Below are 21,049 nucleotides of genomic sequence, written 5' to 3' on the forward strand. Positions count from 1 at the left end.
TTTTTTTTTTTTTTTTTTTTTGCAAGGGAGGCAGCGGAACCATTGAACTAAATCCCCAGCCCTAGAATTTTTTTTTTTTGTTGCAAGTTCAAAAGCATTTCCACTTTAATGTACATCAGAAACCCCCTTAATTATAACGTTTATTACACATGGTGGATCAGCTGTATGTCCGGCTTTGTATCATTTTTTTGGTAGCCATACTCATCCACTCTAATCACTTTATCTGTATGGATAAAAATGAGTCTGACTGCTAGAAGGGATACAAATGCCATAATTACACCACAGTACATTGTCCAACTTCAGTGCAAGCAGAAATATTAAGCAAAGAGGCTGAGTAATGATGAGATGGGTACCTGCTCTTCAGAAAATGTTTTAGAATCTCCAACAGTAACGCAAGCACTGCCATTACTTTTTTAAAAATCTACTTTCAAAAAAGAGGCTATATTAATTGTTGTACAACCTTTATTGTCTGAGTACAATCCTTAATTTCTCTGTACTTAAATGGCTCCTAGAATTAATTTAAATTATCGTGGGATTTTTCAAGAGTTATAGAATTAAGATCAATACACCACAAGTTGAAAACAAGAAGAGTAAGCAAATTTAAGGACTCTATTAAACCATCTTTTTCTTATCTTTTACACAGTCGAATCCTGTTATTTCTGTTGTATTAATGCTAGAGCACAAAGCATGCTACTGTTGTAGGGATAAAGTATCTTAAGTAAAAATATTTTAGAGGAAATAAGGGAGGCTGCCCAAAATAACACTCCAGACTATACTGAGGGGAATGTGCAAAAAAAAAAGGTGGGGGTAGGACCTGTGGAATTGTGGAGTTCCTGGAAAGTGTTTAGAAAATTATTCTCACACTCTCCATTATGTACTCTAATTGTGAGTCACATATACCACAGTACTACTTAAAGTTTTGGAAATGCTACTACTTGTTCCTTATTAAAGAATAATTTCAGTCCTTTTAAATTTGGGACTAGATCTGAGACTAACCAGGACTGTTTAAAGGTCCCCAGTTCTTCGAGTTGATCGAGTTATATGTTGGTTGGGATGCTTCTGCTCCAAATGAGAGACTCATCTCAAATGAGCTCTTCTTGTTCAGTTTTAGGCGAGCTGACGTGAGAAGTCACTCTGTGCAGAGCCGGGTAGTTACAGTAACTGGCTATTAGAGCGAGCAAGAAAGAGAGAGAGACACTACTCATTTTATTTTATTTGTCAGATTTTATTAAAGCATCTAGGGACAGGCCCAATGGTGGCTTCACAGTAACTACAAAGGCCACAGTAAAGTCTTTTTAAATGATAATATAAATCATAAAACCAAATTTTCCCTAATACTTAGTGCCAGTTTTCCTATATAAAAACAGAGCAACCTAAAAAAAATTACTGCCCAACCAGCAGGCAACACAAACATAAGACCCGTAACCAAAACAAACGAAACCCAACCCAAAGCAAAACATTTATTAACAAGTACAATCTAACTTCAAGTCTAACCAACTACAACCCTTTGAAAAGGCACAAAGAAAGATGACATAAAAAGGACACTATCAGAGTGCTAAAGTTCAAAATCTGACTTTTCATCAATAATATATTGGAGTGATATGGTGGGAAGAAAATTCAAGATTATAAACACATCAGTTACACTGCTTTCTTGCAATTGCAGAGTAAAAGGCAATAAATGATAGTTAATTTATATATTAACCTTTTCCTAACATTTTGCACTTACTCTACAAAGATGTTTGACACATTTTAAAGTTGACAGAAAATTATTAATGTACTTATTTCATGACCTACCATCACTTTAGTAAAGCACCAATTTAAAACTCCGTTTTGCTACTCCTCTTTGCTCGATGATAAATGTCAAGATTATTTAAAAATATGCAAAGATCACTCACTACCTTCATAGTTGCTGGTTTTATCTTGCTGGTATGAGGAAGAAAACCTACCATAAGTGTTATTTTAGGCTGTAAAAAATAGGTTGGTTTTCTTATAAAAATAAGTTCAACTTGACCTAAAAAAATTCTAAGGCAAAAATTATTTTGATAATGTAGTGTGAAAAATAAGCTTACAGTTTAGCATTTAATAGTGTTCATTAAAAAACAACATTCAGCTGGGCGTGGTGGCGCACGCCTGTAATCCCAGCACTTGGGAGGCTGAGGCAGGAGGATCGCTGTGAGTTCGAGACCAGGCTGGGCTACATAGTGAGTTCGAGACCAGGCTGGGCTACATAGTGAATTCCAGGTCAGTCTCAACTACATAGTGAGACCCTGTCTAAAAAATAAAAACAAAAATAACAACAACAACAACAACAAAAGATTAAAAAAAAAATCCATTATCCTAGGACTTCAACTGTGCTTCTTTGGGCAAATAATTATTCAAACAGCAAAGAATTTAAATTCTGTGTGTGTGTGTGTGTGTGTGTGTGTGTGTGTGTGTGTGGTACCAGGGATCGAACTCAGGTCCTTGCGCTTGCAAGGCAGGCCACCAAACCGCTGAGCTAAATCCCCAGCCCTTGAATTCTTTTAAATGATTTAATACCTACTAAAAATCTTTGGTGTATTTAAGTCAAAATTGCTTACGTTAATACATTTCTGTACTTGATAAATTATTCAATTTATAGATTAAGTGCTAGCTGCTAAAAAAATTTAACAATAAATTAGGCTCATAAAATGAAAAAATCTCAATCAGGCCAAACAATTGTGAGATTCAAAATTTTAAGTATAGTTACAAAATAAATGGATTTTAAAGTTGTAGAAAGATCAACTAAAAACCACAGGCCTCATTTTATACTTTTTGTGCCAACTTTATGTTTATGTACGTTCAGTTTGCCCAAGTCCATGAGGCTTTCCAAATCTAAAAAATGCCGCATCTCACTGTAGAATTGATGAGCGCATTTGTTCATTCTTCTGTTAGTTAAGGGCACACACTGCTCCAATCCGCTGGTTGTTTGCAAAGTGTCAGGCACATAGGAGGCTGAACTTAAAGTCGCACTCATCGGCGGATGAACGGGGACTGAGGTATCTCGACCCTGTAACAATTTAACTGAGCACAGGGAAGACATATTTTAGCTGTTCCTAGGGTTGGTGTTCTCTTTTATGTATAGGAGTAATTCTGGATTGTTAGTTGGTTGGGGGGAACAAAATAAAAGAAATTTTCCTGTGGATTCTGCTACTATTTGTCTGCCTTAGACTATCCTTGACATTTACTTATTTGCTTCCAGCAGGGCAACCAAAAGTTCAAGAGTGGAATCGCCACACTTCATGGTAGGCAAAAGTTAGCCGGAGAAATGAGGTCGAGGCGGCGGGCTTTGCCTCTGTGCCTGCCGCGCAGCGCGGCATCGGGCTCTGGCAGCATGGGTTTCAGAGCAGGGATTCTGGAATTTCGGACTTGGAAGACTTGTTCATTTGGAAAGGGCTGTAGGGTATGGCCCCTCTTTAAGGGAAGCAAGGTTGTTTTTAAACGTGTCGCTCCCACGAATAAGAGTGAATAGGGCTGTTTCATAAAATGCTGCAGGTAGTGATTTTACGCTTCAAAGCTCTGTTCAGATCTAAGCAGCTGGGGTCAGGAGATGGTGAGTTGGGAACGCCAGGGTCACACTGATCGCTTTCTCGACTGGGTCACCGTCATCTCCATAGTGACTGGGTGAGTCCAGGGCCTCCTACCTAGTTTTCCTGCTTCTGCCTTGACCCTCTGTTGTTCACTCACCATAGCAGCTAGACGGCTCCTCTAAGGCCCAATCCCATGCTGCCTCTGCTGGCTCCCTTCTGTGGCATTGACACATCCTCCTAGTGAACCTCAACACCCAGCATGATCAGGTTTACTGCTGCTACTTGAAGACATCATCAGTTACCACTCTCCCCTCATACACCTGTGTCCTCTCCATATCGAGCCTCACCCTATTCTTGTACACTCGTACCCCAGGGCCTTTGCACGTAACATTTCTATGTGGAAAGATTTTTTTTTTTAGATACCATTGTGATTTATGCCTCGTTTTCCTTTAGGTGTCTGCTCAGATGTTCTTAGGGTGTTTTTTTTTTCTATTTCCTTATGTGAAATAGCATTTCCATTCACCCCCTTACTCCATCCATCCTAGCCTTCCTTCTTTCCTTACCTGACTTTATTTTTCCTTTATAACGTTTGCTTTCACCTACCGTATTATATATATTTTAAATTATTAGTATCTTTGCCCACAGAATGTAACTTATTTTGTTGTTGTTGTTGCTGCCATGTCTCAACATCCGAGGTAGTGCCTGGCACAGACTAGTCCATAAAAATCTGTTGAGTAGATGAATGGGTGCCCACTTGATGGTTCATAGTCTCATGCTGTCTTTGGAACGTTACTGTACAGAGGAACTGGGTTTATCTCGGCAATATTTGAAGAATACCATCTTCCTCTATACACATACTTGTATTTCTTCATTTTTAAAGAAAACCCCTAAGACAAGTGGATACTTGGTGGTATAATTCCAAAGCAAGATAAGTAAAAACAATTCAAGGCTTTTATGAACTAATAAAATAGATCAGCCAGAGGATGAAAGGTTAAACAAAACATGAAATCTACCCGTGATCTCATGCACATGCAAAACTGCTAGCACCGGTGCTTGTATTTCTGTCTCCGTTGGTTCTACAGGAGTCTTTTGGGTTGCTGGGAGGAATGGAAATTTTCTGTTAAGATGAACAACCTTCGCTTTTGAAGCCTGTGGTTTTCTATTTAACTCACATTTATGGTGCACACAACAACACTGCTCACTGTACCTACCATGTGGTTATAGAAAGAAAGAATTGGAAAGAGCTGTCAGTCAACACTCGCTGCTTATTTCCCCACGTTCATGGAAAGGAATATATCGTATGTGACACAAAGAGTGGAGCACCCGGACATTACTTGTATCTCACGCTCGGAGGTGTTCTGGGGATTGCATTCAAGTGTGCGCGCCCTTGCATCTTGAACATTCCCCCTGTCCTGTGAAGAAAAGAAGGGAGCAACTTTGAGAGACCCAGCATTGTAGGAGCTAGAAATATACCATTCTCCTTGCCTGTCCTGGGTAGAATTCATCTCATTTTTCCTCCAAGGTTGCTGGGAGAACCTTCCCTGAAAAGCACCTGTCTGTAGCTTCCCTTTCCCCCTGTGTTTAGCTTCTCTTGCTCAGAAAAAGTACACAAGGTTTTCATTTAAGATTCCTTTTACTGACTATAAGCTTTAAAGACAGTGGGAAACCAAGTAAGACCCTCAAAATAGACCTGATGTTCTCTTTGGTTTAATCATGTTGATAGTTTAAAGGAAAGATGTATTTATTTAAATTTGCAGATGATCCAGAAGGCAGGTGATTCACCTACAGCTAACAGACAGGTACACCTTAAACATAATATCTGCTTTAATTCAGGCAGCCAGCACAAAATTCCATAGACTAGTTGTCTTGTAAAGCAGTAGAAGTTTATTTCTCACACATTTGGTGGAAGTCAGAGATCAGGGTGCTATCCCGGTTGGGCTCTGGTGGGGGCAGACATGATGAAAAGAGTTAGAGAGCTCTGAGGTCCCCTTTATAAATTCACTAATCCCATGCTTAGGGGCTCCATCTCATGACCTAATTACCTCTCAGAAGCCCTACTTTCTAATACCATCACATTGAAGGGGTTAGGGTTTCAACTCATGAATTTGGGGGGGGGGGGCATAAGCATTTATTCTACATCAGTATCCAAGCCCACAAATCACACCTTAGCAGCCATCCGTCTGTATGTCATTAAAGCCACACAAATCGACTCCATAGAGGAGAGAACAAAGGGGAAAACCCTGCTTACCCTGGTTTGGGTGTAGTCAGTTCAGTGTTCAGCTGAAGAAACCCTGGATTTGAACAATCGCTAACTTGTCTTCTTCATATTTGTTATTTCTTATTGTTTTGCCTTTGCACACAAAGGGCAGCTGGATGGTAGGTATATCTCTGAAGTACATTTTTCATAGCTGCTCACAGCTCTCTTTCCCTCTACTCTCTTTGCCGTAGCAGAGCGGTCCTTTCTCGCCAGTTAGTGGACCATGAGAATCGTGTTCTTTTGCCAGACTGCCATTTTAAGTTTTGCTGTGTTCCTCGGTGATGATGTTTCTCCATACTACATCCAGAAGTTGAGGCTAAAACTTATTTTAAATCATGGTCAGACTGTGGCATTAGGCCGTCCCCACGGGGAAGTAGAGGAATACCTGGAAGGAGAGAGGAGCCGGCCTCTGCGAAGAAGGTGTCTGAAAACGGGTGCAAAGGGAAGCTGTCGCTGTGTGTTACGCCGGGAACTTTCATGGCTGGGCTCTTGGGAAGCTACGGGAGGCCCAGAATTGTCCTAGTTTGGGAGCTTCTGTTTGGCCGAAGGTCCTATTTTGTAGGCGAAAGAGTGACGTTTTACCGAGAAGACTTTGGAATATTATTGGATTATCTGTGATGTAGACTCAGAAAAGCAGGTGTTCCTCTGTGGGGAGAAAAAGATTTTGAATCGTTATCCCGTGAGTCATCTGTGGGGAAGGGAATATTGAAACCCTGCCTTAGAAATCTCCATATTAAGGTGATTGAACAGCAAATAGTTTTCAGACTCACAGGTGGCTTGGAAGATGTTTCTGGACTTTCCACACTGCTTTTATTCTATTTCTCATTCATGTGTTCACTCCCACCCTTACGGACTGAGCATCTCTGCCCACATCGTGTTGGCAGTGAGAGAACAGCGTCGTAAGCAAGCCCTGAAAACTTCCAGTGACCTGCAGTCCAGTGGTGATCACAGTGACGAGAACATAGTAACGGATGAGTTAAAAGTGTTGGATGCAGGAGAACATGCTGCCGCCACGGCCTTTAAAGAAGGACCTGGACGTACTCCGAAAGGCCAAGGACGCCTTCTCCGGGGAAGTGAGTTGTGAAAGAAGGAAGGGTGTTAACTAGGTCCGAGGGAGAGTAAATTAGTTGTGACCATGGGAACTGCCTGTGCAGTGGGGCCTTAGCTGCTCCGAAGGCAAGCGTGGCAGGTGGGTGGTGAACGGTGAGCCTGCAGAGAGCACAGGAACCAGACCAGGTCGAGCCTTGTGTCTGTACCGCTCGGTCTCGGGTGGGCACTCAGTAATATGTTTCCCTTCTAGGCATGGAACTTAGGTTTTGTTTTGAATTTCGTCCTTGTGTAGCCATCAAAGCCTGCACTGGTCACTTTGCTTCCCTGGGCCTCAGTTTCTACACGTATAAAATAATGTAGCTGGCTGATAGCCTTCCCAGTGCTCAAGTCCCTGGGTCTGTGATGTTTCTGGTACCACGCGTTTTCGGGCAGATGCCTGGAAGGCATGTGTGCTGGTTCATGATGGAGCGCGCTCCCCGAGTTTGCTTGTGTAACCATTTGATTTCCATTTCTTCTCTCCAGGTGCTTGGACAGTGCAGTCAGCACCACTGTATACTTTACTATTTCATATTACGGCAAACACAAGACTGTTCTTCAAGTAGGATGCCTTTGAAAACACACTAGATGCGATTCATTAGAAAAATAAAACAAATCCTTATGAGTGAGCAGGAGTGAAAGCAGGGATGCTATGGAAGGAACACAGCCTAAATGAAAGGGAGGAAGGTGGAAGACGTTTGGCTCACAGGGTACATTTGATTCGTGAGTCCTGCTTTGTCACCCGTTGTGATGGACACACTCAGCTAGAGCCACAAACATTTTTAGTGAAAGTGTGTTGATAACATTGCATTGACCTAAAAAAAATCTAATAGTAAGGCCAAGAGAAAGGCAAGGGTTATAATTTGCTGGCCAACCTTGGTCAGCTGCCCACAGCAGCCTTGTCCCGTGTGTTTTTAAGCAAGTACACATTGGCATGGAAGTTCCCTTAGGGGTTGAGGGGGGCAGTCAGCCTTGGCCTCATAGAGGAGCCACAAATTAAAACAAGAGCACCCCTGTTGACCTTTGGACTGCAAGCAGACTGCTTTCTTTGTGCAATGTCATCCAGCCAAATAAACCCGATGAAAGCTTTTTGTTCAGCCCTTGGAACAAGAGCAGGCATTTAGGGAATAAGTATCTTCCCACCCTCCTAAAAAGTGTTTTTGGCTCAGTCGTAGCTGTTCAGCAGATCAGGGCTGAAAGTGGATGTGAGGTTGGAGGGGTGGGTGGAAAGGAGAGTTTTTGCGGAGTTCTCTGGCATTTTCAGGGATGTTGTTGCATTTCACACTTACTGGGCATCCTTCCCACCCGTGCTCCCCTTGCCTGCCTGCTCTGCCTCTGGACTGTTCCACTTAAATACCCAAATGCGGGAGTAGCTGAGGAGGTCAGGGATAGCTTTCCTTTGGCTCCCCTGCTTCAAGCTGTGGATGTGACGTGCACTCTGTGCTGTGTGTGTGGATTTGGGGGCCAGTTGGGAACTAGCATGGTGAGATCAAAGGAAGCAGCCCTGGAGGAAGGAGGAAGAGGGTGAGGCACACTCTCCAGCCTTGGTGAGAGTGCGGGTTTTGGCAGGAGCCTTGGGCTGAGCTGCGACTTTCCTGCTGACTCCCTCTGAGCCCTCTGCCTGCCAGGTCCCCCCTACCAACCCTGGCTCCCTCAAAGTGGGTGACCCCCAGGCCCCTTCTGCCTGTGTGAAGAGAGCAAAGCCAGTCCTCTGTCCTGTCTGAAGTCTCCGCTTCAGCCCCTGCCCTGTCTCTCCTCTGGGCTCGATTCATTGTTGCCCCCTCGCCCACTGTGAAGCATGTTTCCCCTGGGCCATCTAGGTTGTAGATGCCTGAGTGAGTCCTTAAAGAGCCTGTGTTGTTTTTGTCCCAAACCTTGATGACAGAATTGTGCTGCAGCCCTGGCTTTCTAATGGTCTAGACTTCTTCCATTCCTTGACTTCTGCAAGGTGAGGTGGCCCTGCTGACACTTTCCACTCCACTCCCCTTGAAAATGGATGCCAGGGTCCAGTGCAGAAAGCCCCAGAGAGGAAGGGAGCCTGGGAGTCAGCAGCTTCACACCATGCTGCAGGAAGCCGGAATGAGGTGGTTTCTTTTCTTGAAGCCCCTTGGGTTTGCATAGGGGTCTCTCTCAGCCATGGACCTCCCTCCTTTCCCTGAAGCAGTTTTACTCTGTTCTCCGGTAGCCATGATTCAGGGGGAAGCACTCCGTCTCTCTTCCTCCCAGCTGGCCATCGCCAGCTTCTCAACAGGAAATGACGTTGGCACCTTTATGGGTCTCGTTCCCTACCCCCCACCCCTGCCATGCCGTAGACTAGTCTTTCTTAGGTCACAAATCAGCTCATGCTACGCCCTTGCCTGAAACTTCCAGCGACTTCAGGGGAGCTGCAGGGCTCTGAAAACTTGGACTGGAAACAACAATCGCATATTTATGTTCGGTACCCTATAGATGAAATGTACATCTCCTCTCTATAAATAAGGACAGCAGACCACAGAATGTCGGCAGTTTCCTCTGACTTTGTCATGACAAGAGTGTACTGATATTTTCTTTTCACCTCACACCAGTTGCCTGCATTTCAAACTATCATTTATGCTCGTGATTATGCAAAAATGACAGTAGTGCTTAGACATCTGTTATTGAAAGCATAAACCGATAAATCATTTTTCTCAAAAATTAGTTTTTTAATATGTTGATAACTCTCTTTCAATATAATGGGGCTCCCTAATCAGACATGCACCAAGGTGGGCGAGGAAAAGGTGGGGGGAGCCATGTGCCCTGGGGTCAGGCAGGAAGGGTTTGCATTAGCTAAAGAATCAATAAACGACAATAAAGTCAACTGAAAGTCTGTCTGCTTTCTATTACCACCATAAATTGGTAATCTATACTGTAAATTTCATTACTTAGCTGAAAATCATGAAGTCTGTGTTTCCTGACTCTGTGCCGTGAACTGTTTCTCCTCTGTGCTGCCCCTCTGCCGTGCTACCCTGCCCTGGAGCCAGCCAGCTGTGGACTGGAGCCTCTAGAAACTGGGACAGAGCAGTGTCGCGGGAGTTAAATATTACTTTCAGAAAAATTATTGCAGTTATTACTGTGCCATATCTGGAGCATGAGTTGGGTTTTTTTTGTGTAGTTTTTTACATTTTGAATTATTTTCCCTTTCAGGAAGTATGGGAATGTATGTTTAATCTGTTCAAAATCTTTAGAATGTACTCCTCGGTTTGATACTGTTTGCCATGATGTTAGACCCAGTAATTTTTTATATAATGGGCACCCGAAAAAGAGGGATCTGTAGGCCTTTCTATCCAGGCTCTATTTTTGGAGAAAGAAATTTCAGTATACACAGCTCCGTTTCATATGAGACCCCAGAGTGAAAGTCATAAAGCAGTTAAAGTCTGTAGCTGTAATAACACGAAAGTTAGCAATGAAAAAAGCTATTCACCCGCTTCCCACACCCGGTACCGGGAATCAAACTCAGGACGCTGTGATTGGCGCCACTGAACTAAATCCCAGCCCCGAGAAGGCTCTTTCTCCAGAAGTTATGAATAATGGTGAGATAAGGGAAACTGCCAGTTCTCGTCCAGCTAGCCAGCCCTGTGACTGCTGTGCAGCAGATGCTGCTCCTGTACCTGCCCTTCAGGGCATCGGCAGGTCGGGCCTACAGCAGGTACTCCAGGATCCCGAGGCCAAGATGCCCCAATCAAACCACAGCAGTTGGCATGTGCTCTGCAGGTGTCATATTCCTTTCTGTGCTGAGCGGCTGATACCCATCCTATAGAGTAAACCTAACTGCGTTGGCTCAAATTACCATAATGTGAGGATCCAGGGAATGTGAGCGATCCAGGCTGCTAAAACTTTGGGGAAATCAGTATCATGTAGCACAGAAGTCCCAGCCCAAGAATCCAGGAAACTGAGAGACTCGGGGCCTTGGTTCTAATACCCCCAAAGTAGCAAGTGATTTCCAAGGGTGTTCTTCTCATGATGCAACTTTTTCAGAGAAGACTGACCACGGAGCTTCCTACATCCTTCCAACATCTCAGGCACAGGCATCAGGAAGTCACTTTGACGAGTATAAGACCAATTCAGAAGGCTGGGATGAGGTGCCAGCTGAAGTTTATGATCTGCTTGATGAACTCTGGATCTAAATTCAGCTGCAGGAATAACAGCAGAAACCTGGTTGCATCCATTTTTAAAGATACGAGCCTATTGTGATGATTCATTTAATGGCACTGACTTGTCTTATGAGGTAGGCTGAAAGAGCTCTTTGTGATACCCAGGATTCTTGCTTAAAGACCAGGACAGGATGAATGATTTAAAATTTTAGTATTGCTCTGGTGGCACATTGTAGCATAAAGAATAAAAATACTTAAAATGACTGAAAGAGTTCTTTGGACTGAGGACATGATATTTGAGTTGAACACAACCAAGTAGAATGAAATCTTTGGTTTCCCTAATTACTTCTCACTTCCCAATACAATAAAGAGAGCATTTTTAGCCTATAGGATGAGGGTGCAAGGCATAAAATTAATGGATGTGATGGGGATTAAATCAGCCTGGAAGTATAGTTTTCTGATGCTTTAGAGTATGAGCTATGTGTCCTTTTAGAAAATTCAATCTGGTGCTGATGATTTTAACAATTTTTTTGTAGGTAAAGAAATAATACCTTCTGAAAATATACATTAGACCTTTTATGAACACTAAATGAAGAAATGTTGGTCATGAAACAAAAATTAAAATTATATTTAATTTATCCATTTAAAAAAGTATTTCATGAAAACTTTTTGCATGAATTATTATTTTTTTTAAAAGTTTCTTCTTTCTCTGCCCCTAACAAATTCTCCTTGGAAATTATATGGTACTTACCACAAATTTTCGGTGTGCTTTACTAAATGTTACTACATGTGTTTACAGTTGGGAGTTAAAAATAATACCATGCCGGGTGTGGTAGTGCAGGCCTGTAATCCCAGCACTCGGGAGGCTGAGGCAGGAGGATCGCTGTGAGTTCGAGACCAGCCTGGGCTACATAGTGAGTTCCAGGTCAGTCTCAACTACTACATAGTGAGACCCTGTCTCAAAAAAACAAAACAAAAATAATAATAATAACATGCATACTTGCTGACAAGTAGAAGCTTTCAGGACCAAGGTGACTATTAATAGTCCAAAATGCTTTTCTTTGTCTATTTTTATTATTTACATTTTAGGTATGGTTAGACAGCTGCTAGAAGGAAAAGTGAACACAGAATTGAGAATTTTATGGAGACTTGCCTCTGCCTAGAGCCATTCAGATTTCTGTATCCTGTTTTGTCTCAGTTGATCTTACTCAGGAGAATGATTACTGGAGTCCTAGGTCGGGTGGGAGGATAGAAATGAAGTATGCAAAATAGAAAGGGACCTACGATAGTGGTTTATGTTATCCACATTCCCAGATGATCAGTGACAGTACACTATCAAACCTCCTATGGAAAATAATTCTGGAAGATGACTCCTATTTAGCAGTTATAGGTTATAGAAGTATTTTAGGGACAAGCATTCGTTTTGTTATTTTGAGCACTGTTTTGTCAGTAAGTCTACCTAATCTTTGGTAAGTGTAGTGTGATCCTCTACGTGTGTGTGTGTGTGTGTGTGTGTGTGTGTGCCTGCACCCCGTCACCACTGATCTGTTGTCTTGTGCAATAATCTTTTTTAAAAACTTGAATATGTATGTTTAACAGAATCCCTTTTCTATTAAAAAAAAAAACCTATTACGTTGCTCCTGCAAAACCTAGGAAATGTATTCAGCTATAAAATCCATGTACATACAGCAAGTGGATAACGCAACCTTGACAGTGAAGGAAAGAAGAAGCCTTTCAAAATGTAATTTAGAGGCCAGGAAATGGCAGCACATCAATCCCCTTCTTTGGTGTTTATCAGTCTGGAAAAAGCAGCCGAAATGATGATTCATTGAGCTTTAAACAGTAAGAAAAATATGTATCTCATAGACTAAGAAGTGCAGAAGTTGGGACTGGAGGTGTTGAGTGGTACAGCCCTTGCTTAGCATGCACAGGGCCCCTATTTCTGGTCTTTAACGCGGAAAGAGAGGACAACAGAAATACAGAGGTAGGCTGACCCATGATTGGCTGCTGACTCAGTGACTCAACTCTCACCAAAAGTTTGAGTCCTTTCCATCCTATACTTTCCATGCTGTTCAGGTTGGTGTCCTGCATGGTTCTGAGATGGCTGCCAATGAGGCAGTGCTTCCATTTTCTAGACAAGCTCCTCCCTTTAGTGATTGGGTATGTTAGGTCACATGTGTATCCTTAAGCCAATCACAGCCCCAGAGGAATGCCATGCAGATCAATTTAAATGGTGCATAGGCTGAGAGGGGTGAATATGTGCAGAAAGTGTGAGCCCAATAAAGGAGGAGGAAGGGGAGTAGATATTAGGAAGGTGACACACTGTCTACTGTAGATATAGCTTATTTTAAAACAAAATTTCTGTTTGTTTTAGGTGGGGAATAACCACTAGAATGTCTTCTGCTGAGAACAATTCTAATCTCTTTATTTTGTATGTTTTCAAATATGTGGCACTATTTTTTCTTCCAGGAAAAAAAATGTTTTAAATTATTGCCTTTATCTTGACCTTGTTGTCAGTTGGTGATCCAGCAGCTGGAGAAATATGGCTTGTGGTTGCAGCCTGGGTGCTTCTGTAACAGGATTTGATCTCTGTAGTCAGCTTTAATGGGGAAAGTGTGAGCCAAGGATTTGGGAGAGCTCTAATATAAATTTCCAAAGAAACAACACTGCTTAGACCTTACTTAAGATTATGCAGAGTGAGTCACCTAATCTTAGAAGGCCTCTGACCCCTCTCTGGAAAGCCTGCTGAAGTTTTTGTTTAATTTTAGTAGTATTGCAGGAGAAGCATCAACACTGGCTTGATGAATGTTATTTTTTTAAAAAAAAAAAGCTCAAGATTAAAAAAAAAAAACTCCAGATGGAATAGAATTTTGTTCACTTTGGAACAGTTAAGTCATTTGGTGCTCTAGAAAGTTCTGGAAAGAGCTGCCTTTTCTTCTGCAGCAGAAGGAAGGGTGGCTCCCCAAGTGTGGAGGGAAAGTTTTGGGGTTCAGACATGGCATAGTGGTGGGGGGCTATGGGAACTCGGGGCATATCTGTAAAGAGAATGAGTGTCTGTGAATTACTAGTGTCCTGAAACGCTGATAAAGACGGGGTCAGTTTTCCAGCAATAAATAGACAAGTGAAATTGCAGTTACTCTATGTGATGACTTAAGACTCCTTTAGTCTCACGCTGGCCCTTGAAGCCACTGGGTTAAAGAGCTAGACATGAGGATTTCTAAAAATGCTGAGTTATGATCCGTCCAGACAGATCTGAAACCTAGGTCATTTCCTTTCTCCTTATCCTTTTCCTCCCTGGTTATCCTTCTGCTTCCTTTCTGTCCCTGAGCTGTAGTGCACTTTCTGAGATGTGGTGCCTTCCAGCGGTGCCACCGCCTGCCTTGGCAGATTATGGATTCCAGCTGTGCAGACCCTCTCAGGGACAGGGTCGGGACCCCAGTCCGTATCTTCCCCCACAGCACCAGGGCCCGCTGGTGGTCTGCAGCCCAGCTGCTCCTTTGAGAATAAAACAACACTAGTCTTTTCAAGGATGTAGTTTTTGAATTTAGATCTCCTTTTATTTTAGTGTCAAGGGTAGATGTTCAGCACCCTGTTTCTGATGGTGACCGTATCACCATCGTCTGCACTGCACATAGCATAAATTTGGGAGCCCTCAGGTTCAGCCTTCTAGCCTCTTCCCTTTCATGTACAGTTGGATGCTGTAGCCACTCTAGGGGACAGGGAGCCTGGGATTCTCATTTATGCTCCATTTATTGCTACCAAGATGAGATATTGTGGAGTTAGCAAACGTGTTTGAATTCCTGTTCCTCCATTTTTTAGATATGTGGTCTGGGGACAGTCATTTCCTCTGGATAAAAATGGGAGCAATAATATTGCTGGACAAACTCAAGTCTCTCTCGGATTAGGGAAAGCTCTTTGGTGACTGACCACAGGCACCCAGCCCCATCCCCCCTTGCCCCGCGCTGGCCTCGGTCCTGGGCTCTGTTAAAGAAACACATGTGGAGAAGTGACTCCCATCCTTTGCCCACCAGGGGACAAAAAGTCAGCTCTTTGTTCACCGACTTCCACTGCGTGCTGTGGACACCGTTCCCTGCCTGATTCAGCCCCGGGACCCCACACTCCCGTTCCTTGCTTACCTTCCTGGCTACTCTGCGTCTGGTCCTTGTTCCAGTGTCCCAGCCCTGCCTGGCCTTTAAGTGTGAGTGTCCCTCCCCCAAGCCCGCTGCACAGCTGCATTTCCGCCTGTCCCCCAGACCTCACACCGCCCTCACCTAAAACTCAGCCCCTCACCTTCCCTGCCCACCCTGCAGGGATCTATAGCCCCTGAGTCATCCTTCTCACCTCTGCCTTCTTTCGTTTCTCACACTGAATTCGTCACCCATCTGGACCTGCCCGACTCAGATTCCCCTGGAGTCCTCAGTCTTCTCTGGCCCCTGGGTCCCTCCTCTGTAGAGACCCCTCCCTCTTGGCCAGCTCCAGACCGGCCTTTACATCTTTCACTGTGTCCTCCTGTTCCCTCCTGGGAAAGCCTGAGGATAAAGATTTCTTGAAAGATTTCAGGATCCAGCCCTGCCCACCTTGTGGTCTTTGTCCCTTCCTCTCCTCCCTGCCTTTCTACAGCAAACCCAGGTAAGCTTCCTGGATAGTGTCCTTCCCACTGCTGGCCCTTCTGCTTGGAAACATCTTTCTTCTCCTTCCTTGGTCCTACCCTTGCCTGACTGTGGTTCGGGTCTCAGCCGTCTGTGTGACTTCTATTGAGAGGCTTTCTCTGATCCTCAAACAGGGTGGCCAGGTGTGATGGTGCACGCCTGTAATCCCAGCACTTGGGAGGCTGAGGCAGGAGGATCACCACAAGTTGAAGACGAGGCTGAAGTACATAGTGAGACCTTGTCCTAACCAAACCAAACCAAACCAAACCAAACCAAACCAAACCAAACCCAAGTGCCCCTTCTGGGTTTCACATGCCTGTAAGTGCCAGATGGGCATGTGGTATGCACTTCACAAGTACTCAACAAATGGGGGAATATGCAGTTGTGTGGCAGAGGCTCTACACGGTTAATTTTTGTTCCTAGCTTATAACAACATAGTCCACAATTATAATTTAGCAAGAAACATTTAATAACAAGATAGTTCAGTTGCTTGTTTACGAGTAAAAAATGTGGCCTTACGTCTTTACAATCACCAAACCTATTTGCCTATAGACTTTTTTTTTTTTCTGGCAGTTCTAGGGCTTCACACTGAACAATATCACCAGCCCTTTTTTAAACTTTTTATTATGATATGAGGTGTTGTTAAGTTGCCCAGGTTGGGCTGGAACAATGTGATCCTCCTGCCTCAGCCTCCCAGAGTGCTGGGATTACAGGTGTGCACCATGGCTGCGCTTTTTTTTCCCCCGGACATGATTTGTCAGCCTTTATTAACCAAGAGTGAAGCCAAGCCCTAGAGTTTCCTTTTAAAGAATCCCAGCTTTGTTTATGGCCAATAATGATTTCTCATTGACTTTGAATTATAAATATGTTCAATACCACGAAACAAAAACTGACTGCTTCTCAGTTACTCTTCTGAGATTAATATACAAGTGTAAAACAGGTTAAAACAAGATTCACCCCACTTAAAAAATAACTCCAACTGAAAGACATTTCAAACACTGTATATAGAACTCAGGACCAAAATAACCTTAAAACATTTTTACTTTTGAGATAGCACAATAATGCTATCATTTATAATAATGGTATCATTTATTACAAGCTTAAAAAAACAATGAAGACTCTACCCTTCCATCCAGGTGGGCTAAATGATTTTCTGCAAATCCCCCACGAGGCTGGTGACAGTTATCTTACTGTCAGTGTGTAAGAGGAAACCCACGGGAAGGCTGCTTCCCATAAAACAGACTTTGGAATCACTAAGGAACATCAGTCAAGACAGGAGGGACGAAGAGTAGTAACAGTGAAAAATCAAAACAACTTGTACCTTGGCAAGATTGATTTGACAAATACACATCAGAAACAAAATTCCAGCATCAGCCCGTTGGAAACAAAAGATGAAAGATGACATTGGTGGGTCCTTTTCCTTTGTCTCTGTGCAAAATGCTTCCCCTTTTTCTACACGGGAGAAGACTACTCTGCGACAGGACACAACTCGCTGTCAGTGGTGCCCGGCGGAGTTTGGGCATCAGGAGGAACCACCTCTCCTGACTTCCCCCTTGGCTACTGAAGCACTCACTGAGCTGCTGGAAGAAAAGCTCTTTTCTGGTTTCTGAGACTATGTAGCAATGATGCATAATATAATTCTGCATGAAGGCCAAGAGGACAAGAACGCACAGACCTTCCCTTCAGAAAATTCAGCCAAGAAAAGAGAGCGAGAAAAACAGGGCCGAAAGGAAGGAAAACACTGCAGGTTGGACCTCAAGCCTCCCAGAAACATTCGGTGCCACCCAAAATCAACAACAAAGACGGGAAAGAGGGCATAAAGTTCCAACCGTTAGAAGAAAACGTGAAACAAAGGAATCTCTTTCCATCATGCCTTCCTTCCCGTGAGGCTTGGCTGTCAGTGTCCGGCTCGCTTGGCACAATGGGGACACCTCAGGCCTCCGTCAGACTTGGTCTGTCACCTCTGATTCTCCAAGCTGCAAAGGGAACGGGAACACTTTGATAATGGCGTTGCTCTTTCTCATCCATGCTGCTCCCTTTAATGTCTCTTTCCTTCGAGCTGGGGGCCACCCTCTTACTCCTCTGCCCCGGGGGACTCGCATGCAGTGAGGGTCTGGATGGATGGGCCTGTGTCCATTGGAGCTGTAGTGAGAGGACGTGGACATGATGAATTCTAACCTGTAAAATGGTAACCATCAATGCGTCGGGGCGTCAAGGAGGGCTCTGTGAGAGGAAAGCCATATGGGACTTGTGAGAAGTCTGCCCATACCTAGCAGTAACTGGCACAGGATTCAGACGACCCGAATGCTAACCAATGCTGGCATGAAGCAGTGGCAGGGGGCGTCTTCTCAGTACTCAAACACAGTCCTAAGGAGGTCTGAGGCTGGCCTTCTGGGTCACTCTTGAAGCTGGGTGTATCTGCTATCTTTCCAAGAAACAGGTGTGGTTCTTACCTGGTAAAGTACAAGACCTGCTTTGTGAATTTACTTGATAATAATGCAACACCATAGAAAAGAAGAACCTTAGGAAAATATGGGGTCACCATACGAGCGTTCCTGGTGCTGGCTGCCTGTTTTGGAACATTAGTTACACACCACCGTTCATGATTCTGAGAGTTGCAATATAGGTTACCCAGGGGAGTCTGAAAAAGAATCCTATCCTACTTCATGGATCCCTTGTAGCTTCTGATTCTAAATCATTCTGAAGAAAAAAAAAATCTGAAATACAGCTAATTAGGACAATTCATGAGCATTTTACCTGCTAAAACGAAGACGTTAAAAATGTTTTAAATACAAGTTAAATTATTGTCTTTGGCGATGAGCAATTCAGAACCCCAAATATCCCAACATCTTAATTAAAATATCTTCACGATAATTCTGTGAAACTGTAAATGCTGCTTTGCGTGTGTGTGTGTGCGTGTGTGTGTGTGTGTGTGTGGTGCTGAGGACTGAACCTAGGGCCTCACGCTTGCTGGGTGAGTTATATGACCACTGAACTATATCCCGAGTCCCAGTGATGTCAACTTTTGGAAACTAACACAGTTGAACATTAGAATGAATGTCAGCTGACAAGCTCCATGTAGGTGAATACATCCTAAGAGGAGTTCCCCTAAAAGAAATACTTTTTATTTATTTTTTAAATTGGACAGGGTCTCACTCTGTAGTTCAGGCTGCCTTTGAACTCACAGAAATCTTCCTGCCTCAGCTCCTGAGTGCTGGGAATACAGGTGTGCTCCACCACACCAGCCAAGAAATACTTTCTTAAAAGAAAAAAGAGCAAAGCAAAGCTTCTAAAGAATCCAAAAAGTGATAGTTTGACAACTGAACTAGGCAACAACTCAAGCAGAAGGGACAGGCAGTCTGTGCAGCACTTCTTGTCAGCATACTGCCATTAGCTAGTAGAAGCAGCTGGGAAGAAGAAACAGCCGGACCTGCTGATGAAAGTATTTAGTTTAGATAAAGTAATGGCACCTCCAGACCCTGGCTACTTCTCCTGGCACCACCCTCTAACCAAATGAACTGAATGGCCACTCCTGGCTCCTTATAAATGGATGACCATTCATTCATGCAAACTGCAGAGGTTAAACAAAACATTCACCAAAACAAAAGAAAAAACCTCTAACCCAGAAAACCTTTCCTTGCTCTCTATTACTGGTAGAACATGCTGAATTCAATTATTTTTTGCTCTAACATGGGTTCTACTAACCTCAGTCTGCTTTGGAGTACTAACCTGCCATGCCTTTCTGTAAGCATCACCGTGGATTTGCAAACAGCCATAATGTGTGAAGCTGTTAGCGGGCTGAGTAATGCCAGCAGACCACAGACCCCCGTCACATCTGGTACCATTTTCTACTCTAAAACTAAAGGTAGCAATTGTGAACACATTGTCGACTTTCTGAAAGGACAGATGAAGAGACTGAAGGCTGCATTTCTTCCCTCAAAAAAGATGGGAGGAGGGGGTCTATGGTTATACAACAGGTTTCTGCAAACTTTATGGTAACTTCCAAAAGCAATAGTAGCACCAAGAGAGGAAAGGAGGATGTTTACACTTTGAACTTACATCAGGCACTTAAACTGTTGGAGAGACGTGCCATTCTAAACCAAAGATGGGAAAACCCGGTTGGAGTAATCATTATGAGTGGTTTAATAATGGCCTTTCAGAAGCAAAGTGGATATGTGGGTCAAACCTCTGCTCATTCTTTAGTGCTGACTTTCAAATTTTCCAAATGCCCGAAACCACAGCAATCGCAGCAGTGGTGGCAACAGCAGGAACGGTTCTGTTGTATCTATTTTCTGTATGTGTTCTGTGGCTGACCAGAAGGGTCTGGTGTCACACTGAGAAGGCTATGGGATGTGGCATGTCTATTGTCCAGGGTCGGTCAGATCCAAGCTGGAGCCAAACATCTTCACTAGCTGTTCTTCGTAGTGTGAGATGTTCCTCTTCATAATGTCCATGCAGGGCCCCAGAAGTCTCTCAAATGCTTGAACATCCATAACTAAGCAGGTGACATTTCCAACTGCATAAACCGAAGCAGCTCTAGGTTTGTTGGTGACCAGTGCAAGCTCTCCAAAGTACTGCCCCTTGTGGCAGCGGGCAATCTCAATCTCCTGGCTCCCGGCATCCTTGTTTGTTTTAGTCTTGCTCCTAACCATGACGCGCACTTCACCAGACTCGATGATGTAAAAGCTGTCAGCCTTATCACCCTGAGTGATTATGCGCTCTCCATCCTTATAATTCTTTTCTCCTATCACATCCACAATCTTCATTCGTTCTGATGCTTCTAATGATTTAAGGAGTGGCACAGATTCAATAAATGCTTCAAATATCTTCCTCTTTTTTGCATTGTTTTTCACTATGATTCTTCTAAAAGTCTCCCGGTCCAGTCCCCACAGGGAGCCTTCAGAGGTGGCTACAATGGTAGCAGCCCTCGGGGTATTGTACATCAGAGCTAGTTCTCCAAAACTGCCACGATTGTCATACTGACCAACAGAAAGCATTTGATTGTCTTTTGTTACTAAAACGTCATAGGTTCCCCTTTCTATGACATAAAAGTTGTCTCCATCGTCTCCTTGGTCAATGACATGCTCATCCACTTCAACTGTCCTTTCAAACATGGCATCGAGGACCTCAGAGAGCTGTTCCTGATCAAGATTTTTGAAAAGAAGAATATCTTTGCACGCTTCCTGAAGCCTGCATCTCTGTTCGTCGGTTTTGGGATGAATCACCCGCGGGTCCGTGTGGTCGTCCTCTACCTCATCCGGGTTATAAGCCTCCGCACAGACCGAGGCTCGTCGGGTAAATCGGCTGGGAACCGGCACTTCCGGTTCCTCGTCGCCCTCCGAGTCGCTGCTCGCTTCGGCAGGGGCGGCTTCGGCAGGGGCGGCGGCAGGCCGGGACCCG

The 21,049-nt window shown here is 43.8% G+C and overlaps 2 protein-coding genes across 5 annotated transcripts in view; one reads left to right on the forward strand and one right to left on the reverse strand.

Moving 5' to 3' along the window:
- The window catches only part of Arhgef3 (Rho guanine nucleotide exchange factor 3), a 316,326-nt gene that overhangs the window by 171,220 nt on the left and 124,057 nt on the right, over positions 1-21,049 (forward strand). The window lies entirely within an intron of this gene.
- On the reverse strand, positions 17,638-21,045 carry LOC104854332 (cAMP-dependent protein kinase type II-alpha regulatory subunit-like; the record flags this gene model as incomplete). The annotated part of the gene is made up of 2 exons (XM_033756891.1): positions 17,638-18,102; positions 19,709-21,045. A coding segment is annotated over one exon (1,035 nt), but the record flags the coding sequence as incomplete, so codon positions are not given.

The sequence above is a fragment of the Fukomys damarensis genome, unplaced genomic scaffold (assembly GCF_012274545.1).
Source record: "Fukomys damarensis isolate Sample0158 unplaced genomic scaffold, DMR_v1.0_HiC HiC_scaffold_28, whole genome shotgun sequence".
In the NCBI taxonomy this organism is placed as follows: domain Eukaryota; kingdom Metazoa; phylum Chordata; class Mammalia; order Rodentia; family Bathyergidae; genus Fukomys; species Fukomys damarensis.